Below are 7,082 nucleotides of genomic sequence, written 5' to 3'. Positions count from 1 at the left end.
AAAAACTCGGTAAGTTCCAAAACAAACATCATTTAGAGCTTTAGTTAATTTATCGACATTTTTCACGTTGATATAACGAACTAAACCTTAAACCTGCCCTTATGCATTATAGTTTTTCGCCACATACAAATCCTCCAAAATCCCGCAAACCTCAAAACCTTTCCGTAAATAAGAATATGGAAAATATTATGGCACATTAGTGAAATAGAAAGATACAAACCTCTTCAAATCCATCCCGAAAAAAGCATAATTAACCCGCTGATTGTGACCGTGGTCCTGCTGCACAGGGGCGATTGCTTGTTATAGCAAGAGGTAGCTATGGCTACCTCAAAAAAAAAAAATTGAATGAGTAGTAGGTATACTTTTATATTTAGCTACCCCTAATAATATATATTCGGCTACCCCAAGTTTTGATTTTAGTTGAAATAATTGTTTGTCTGACTTTGATTACTTTTCGGTTGGACTTTGAATTACTTGATCTTTTCTCGTAGCTATCCCTTTTTGTTGCTTTAAGTGTATTTTATGAAGTACATTTTATATAAGTAATATTTATTGTGATTTTTTTTGTCTATTAGTTAAATTTACTGATAATTTTTTTAAAAAAATTATATGTGGCTACCTCATGAAAATATTGCTAGCTTCGCCGCTGCTGCTGCACTTGTAACCGCGGGAAGTCGCAATCGTACCTGGCCTGAGTACGTTGCAGCACAACCAGAGACATATTTCCATTGTGATGCCGCGAAAAAGTATGATGTCGGTGCCTCCTAGTCGCATGATAATCCACCCTCCTGTACTGTTCATAATTCACTTCATGTTCATACATGCATCGCGAATCAAAAGAGTCTCTTGACAGTGAGCACACATATTCACCTCTGTAAGCCTGTCGTGATGGAAATCGAACCCTAGACCTCTGCACAGATGGATACTAATCATACCTATCCCTAACCTGCCCATTCCATGAAGCCTTGTTGTCTGTTCTGTCCGTAATGACCCTGTCATGGGACTTTTCGACGTCGACGACTCACCTCAGACCATGGTTCCCATCCCCCTATATCTGGCACCCTGCTTAGACCCCGACCCCCCCTCCCCAATGTTCCTCACTGCCGGCGAAAAGGAGTACTCGCGCGGTGACCCTCGGCGAAACCTAGGGTTACCGGCTCCCTCTCGCTCTCGTGTCTACCTCTCTCTGTCATCGCTTTGATATATTTCTATGTTTAATGTTATTATTATCAACATATTTTTTATTGAAAGCAAACTCACTTGGGTTGGTCTGATGGTATTGGCTTGAGATCTGAGAGTATGCTCTTCCTCAAGGTCTCAGTTCGATTCTCTCCCGTGTCAATTTAAATGGGCTAATTTAGCTTTTTCAAAAAGAAAAAAATTGAAAACAAATGTAAAAAAAAATAAGGCAGCTTAAGAATTGTAATTTTATCAAATCAATAAAACTAAACGAGATTAATCTTTCTTAATCTATGTATAATAATTAGTTTTAGAACAATGCTAACAAATGACCTAAAGTGTTGGTTAGAGATATAAGAAAAGTAAAATTTGTCTTTGAAAGAGAAATGACGATTGATCATAAACTATTGATGTAAAATACACGTTCTTTTGTCTAGAAGTCCTAGCTCAACTGGCAAATGCCGAAACTGCAAGGTCGGACGTCTTGACCCGAGTTCGAACCCGGGACCTCACAGTTGTGTGTGAGTTTAATTTCAATGGATTACCACTTCATCTAAGACAAAAAAAAATACACGTTCTTTTTTGTATTTGTTAAATGTGTAGAATATAAAAAGTATGAGGGCCTTCCTTAAAAAAAAAAGTATGAGGGCCAAAATTCACCAATTTTGGAGGAAAGAAAATATGAGATGAGACTCACGTTTTAACAAAAGTGATAATTGAAGGAAAAATAATTATTTTAAAGAATTAGACTTTTTTTTTTTTTGGAAGGAGATGAATTAGACTTTTTTAAGGGAAGAATTAGACTATTTTTTTTGTCGGGGTTCGAACTCCAGACCTTGCATATATTATGTATTGTTCTTGTCAACTGAACTATGCTCACGAGGTCAGATGTTTGTTAGAGTAATAAAATAGGGCGAGATAGTTTGACCAAAAATAAATAAATAAATAAAAAGAGTGAGATAGAGTACAATTAAGCCTTTCAATTTATATTTGAAATAGATGAAGTACTTGGTAGTCAACTGCCGGCAAAGTCGCGTAAAATCTCTTTATACTCCTAGTTAAAAACAGGCATTAACTTCATTTTACCAATAAAACTTGTCTAAAAGAAATTCCAAGGTGAAAACAAGCATAAATTCATTTTTTTTATAAATAACCAATCAAAGATTTTACCGATAAAATAAGATAACACCCACCCAACCCAATCCACCCCCCACCCCCAACATCCCACAAAAGAAAATAACAAAACTTTTTTAAGGTAGAAATATAGGGCAATAGCATAGCAAATAGGGTTGCACATAACATAGCTAGAACATCCTCATGTCATCCTAGCCCCCATGTCTTTTATATTGTACCACATGATGTGTACTCTATAATTATTAATGAAATGCATTAATTCTGCTTTTGCTCAAAAAAGAAATATAGGGCAATAGAACACAAACATAGCATGTCATGTACGGTTGGTTGGTAGCTATAAAGACAATATTATACAGGGAACGGGATTTGAATCTCGGACTCTCAACTTCTCTTTATCTCAAAAGTATGAGCTTTAATCACCTATTTGATCAAAGAAAAAACATCAACATTGCTCGTTGTTCCAAGAGAAGTAATTACTTGTAACCATCCTAAGTCAAAATCGTTTGGGCACTCATACACAAATAATAACAATAACAACAACAGCAACAATAAAAGTTACAAGATATATGATTCAATAACATCTCCTTTAATTTTTTTCCATTTGTGTGTGTTTCTAAATAATTTTAATTTATGGTTGTTTCTCTGAAACTCGATATCCGGCGAAGGAACCGATTAATTAGGGGACACGTATTTCTCTGGTTCCAAATATAAAAATAAACAATAACATGGCATAATAAAACGAGATGCCTATTTAAGTTGTGTGATTGTTGTGTAACCCTTGTAGCTTTGCTTCATTCACTTCCCTCAAATATGGGTAGAAACAAAAGTTTTGCTTTAGCTGCTGTTTCCCTTTTGAGCACATATTTCATGTTACAATGTTCCAGTAGTCATTCATCATTTGGTTGCATAGAACAAGAGAGGCAAGCTCTTCTTGAATTCAAAGGAAGCTTTAATGATCCATCATTTAGACTTTCCTCTTGGGAAGGAAATGACTGTTGCCAATGGAAAGGTATAGGTTGCAGCAACATGACAGGACATGTTGTCAAAATTGACCTTAGCAATCCATGCTACCCACAAGGAGGAGGCGATTATAACTGTTCCTACTCAAAATATAAGCTTGAAGCTCAATATATCCATCCTGCTCTTTCACAGGTCAAATATCTTAGTTATTTGGACCTTAGTGGAAACAATTTCAATTCAAGTCCAATACCAATATTTATCCATTCTATGAATCATTTACAACTCCTTTCTCTCTCTGACTCCGATTTTAGTGGCATGATCCCAAATAATCTTGGAAACCTCACAAAATTGTCATATCTTGATCTCAGCTTCAATTCTTATTTACACTCTCATGACATCTATTGGGTTTCAAAACTTTCACTGCTCCAAAACCTGTACCTGAGTGATGTTTTTCTTGGGAGGGCACAAAATTTGTTCTTGGTACTTAACATGATTCCTTCTTTGTTAGAATTGGAATTGATGAACTGCAGCATAACCAAAATGCACAGTGTCAGTAGTGATCATAAACTAGTTGGTTACACAAACTTTTCTAGTATTAAGTCACTCAATCTTGCAGATAATGGACTTGATGGTCCAGATCTGAATGTTTTTAGAAACATGACTTCACTTGAAGTTATAGTCCTTTCTAACAATAGTCTTAGTTCAGTTCCATTTTGGTTAAGTAATTGTGCCAAACTTGACTCTCTTTATCTTGGAAGAAATGCTCTTAATGGCTCAGTTCCATCAGCTCTTCGAAATTTGACTTCTTTGACATTGCTTAACCTTTCCCAAAACAAAATTGAATCTGTTCCACTGTGGTTAGCAGAGTTAGAGAGTCTTTTGCATCTCAATCTGTCATGGAATCATGTAAACCATATTGAGGGCTCTCTAACAAAAATTCTAGGAAATATGTGTCAGCTTCTGTCACTAGATTTGTCTGGAAACAGACTTCAAGGAGAGGTACTCGTCGGTAACTTACAATCTGCAGGGTGCAATGGATATGATTTAAAGGAACTGGATTTGACCAACAACGAATTCAATGATCAGTTGCCAACGTGGTTGGGGCAGCTTGAAAATCTGGTAATCCTCACACTTCATTCAAGTTTTTTCCATGGTCCTATTCCAAATATTTTGGGAAAATTGTCAAACTTGAAATATTTAATCCTCGCTAACAATTACTTGAATGGAATTATTCCAAACTCTCTTGGAAAACTTGGAAATCTAAGCTACTTGGACATATCTAATAACCACTTGTTTGGGGGTCTTCCTTGTAGTATGACAGCACTTCTCAATCTAAATTATTTGGTTCTGAACAAAAATAATTTGACAGGTTCTCTTCCTGATTGTATTGGACAATTTGTCAATCTAAACACCTTGATTATTTCTTCTAATAATTTTGACGGTGTTATTCCTGAGAGTATTGAGAAACTAGTTAACCTAAAAAACCTTGAGGTGTCAGAAAACTTTCTGAATGGTACAATCCCAAAAAATATTGGTCAACTGTCAAATTTGCAAACCCTCTATCTTAGTAAAAACAATTTGCAAGGGAAATTTCCTGATAGTTTCAGTCAACTTCTGAACCTGCGCAATTTAGGCTTGTCTTTCAACAATTTGGAAGGCATGTTTTCTGAAATAAAATTTCCCAAGTCACTAGCCTATGTGAACCTCACCAATAACCATATCACTGGGTCACTTCCGGAAAATATTGCTCATAGATTGCCAAATCTTAGTCACTTGCTTCTTGGCAACAACCTCATAAATGACTCCATTCCAAATTCATTGTGCAAAATAAACTCTTTGTATCATCTTGACCTTTCAGGAAACAAATTAGTTGGCAATATTCCTGAATGCTGGAATTCAACGCAAAGATTGAATGAGATAAACTTATCATCTAACAAATTATCTGGAGTTATTCCGAGCACGTTTGGTCACCTTTCCACTTTGGTATGGTTGCATTTGAATAATAACAGTCTTCATGGGGAGTTTCCATCATTCTTGTGGAATTTAAAGCAACTGTTAATCTTAGATATTGGAGAGAATCAAATGTCAGGGACTATACCTTCATGGATAGGCGACATTTTCTCTTCAATGCAAATTCTAAGGTTAAGACAAAACAAGTTCCAAGGTAACATTCCATCACAACTTTGCAAACTTTCAGCTTTGAAAATCTTAGACCTTTCCAACAACATGTTGATGGGCTCAATCCCTCACTGCATCGGAAACCTTACAGCAATGATTCAAGGAAGAGAACCATCTGTTTCCTTAGCTTCTGATGAGCCGAGGTATATTGAATGGTATGAACAAGATGTCAGCCAGATCATAAAAGGAAGAGAAGATCATTATACCAGAAATCTGAAATTTGTTGCCAATTTGGATTTATCAAACAACAATTTGAGTGGACCTATCCCTAAAGAAATAACTCTTCTTACAGATTTACGAGGCCTAAATCTGTCACACAATCATTTGTCAGGTGAAATTCCTGTAACTATAGGGGACATGAAGTCACTTGAATCATTGGACCTATCTCATGATCAACTTTCAAGTTCAATTCCACATACCATGTCTAGTTTAACTTTTCTAAGTCACCTAAACTTATCCTACAACAACCTTTCAGGACCAACTCCACAAGGAAATCAGTTTTTAACACTTAATGATCCATCTATATATGCTGGCAACAAATATCTTTGTGGTGCACCATTGTTGAATCATTGTGATACTAATAGAGACAAAAGTGGAGATGATGACGACGACGATACTAAACATGATAAGGCTGAGAAATTGTGGTTTTACTTTGTGGTAGCACTTGGATTTGCTACAGGCTTTTGGGTTTTTATTGGAGTTTTGTTGTTGAAGAAGGGTTGGAGGTATGCTTACTTTAAATTCATTGAAGAGGCAGTGCACAGGATAAATGTGACGTTCAGAAGAGAAACATGATTGTCTTTATACGAGTAGTTTGAATGCTCCTGTGAATATTTCAAGAGTCATAAATGTCAGATATTGGATAGAATCAAGAAATGCATTGGTCCATCATTTTCCTACTCAGCAAATTATATAAAGCTAAGATTGTAATAAACACGAGGAAAAGGTAAAAGGATTACAATCTTCGTGAGTTGTGATCTAGCTTGCCTTTTACCTTGTTTTCTGCGTTGTAATAGTATAAACAACCCTATAAATAAATGTTTATAAAAATCAATAATTTATAGTGCGGTTAAACGTAGTTTTTTTTTTTTTTTCTGAAATTCAACTTCATTCATTAAGAAGACAGAACAGAAGCAAACAAGGACCATACCATAGGATTTTAGGTATTCCCCTCCCAAGTACGAGACCCCAATCTTTAGGCAGCCTGAGCAAGCTCATGCGCAGCCTCATTGCAGACACGACTAATGAAAAAAACAGACACATCAGCCATATTGGCATACAATTCGTGACAGTCCCGAATAAAAGGGGCGATACTAGATAAGACACTAGATAAGACAGATAGACCTTTAAAGCAGTTAACCACCACCTGCGCATCCAGTTCGAAGATAACTTTGTTAAGATTTTGATCTGCTGCTACTTGGAGACCCCACCTGAAACCCTAAACTTCAGCAATAACCGGCGCAGCCACCATATCAGTTTTCTTGGATGCCGCCAACACAACTTTATTCGGGAAGGAAACATTTTAACATAAACTAGGTAGGGATCAAATCCCACAACACTTAACAAAATAATAAGAATTGTGCAAACAATATTTTACTGTTTAATAGAAAATAATACACCTTTATATGTAA

General features: G+C 36.0%; 1 protein-coding gene across 1 annotated transcript; it reads left to right on the top strand.

Annotated features, from left to right (window-relative positions):
* The first annotated feature begins 2,916 nt into the window (after positions 1–2,916).
* Positions 2,917–6,523, top strand: LOC146946575 (uncharacterized). Its single transcript, XM_085744593.1, has one exon. The coding sequence runs from the start codon at positions 3,124–3,126 to the stop codon at positions 6,244–6,246; it is 3,123 nt and encodes a 1,040-aa protein (XP_085600719.1). The 5' UTR covers positions 2,917–3,123; the 3' UTR covers positions 6,247–6,523.
* Positions 6,524–7,082: the final 559 nt, after the last annotated feature.

This window comes from Medicago sativa, chromosome 2 (genome assembly GCF_051527215.1).
Source record: "Medicago sativa cultivar Bolivia chromosome 2, Bolivia_mono, whole genome shotgun sequence".
Lineage (NCBI taxonomy): Eukaryota > Viridiplantae > Streptophyta > Magnoliopsida > Fabales > Fabaceae > Medicago > Medicago sativa.
The sequence above is the reverse complement of the archived record's forward strand: the minus strand, read 5'-3'. Positions and strand labels throughout refer to the sequence as shown.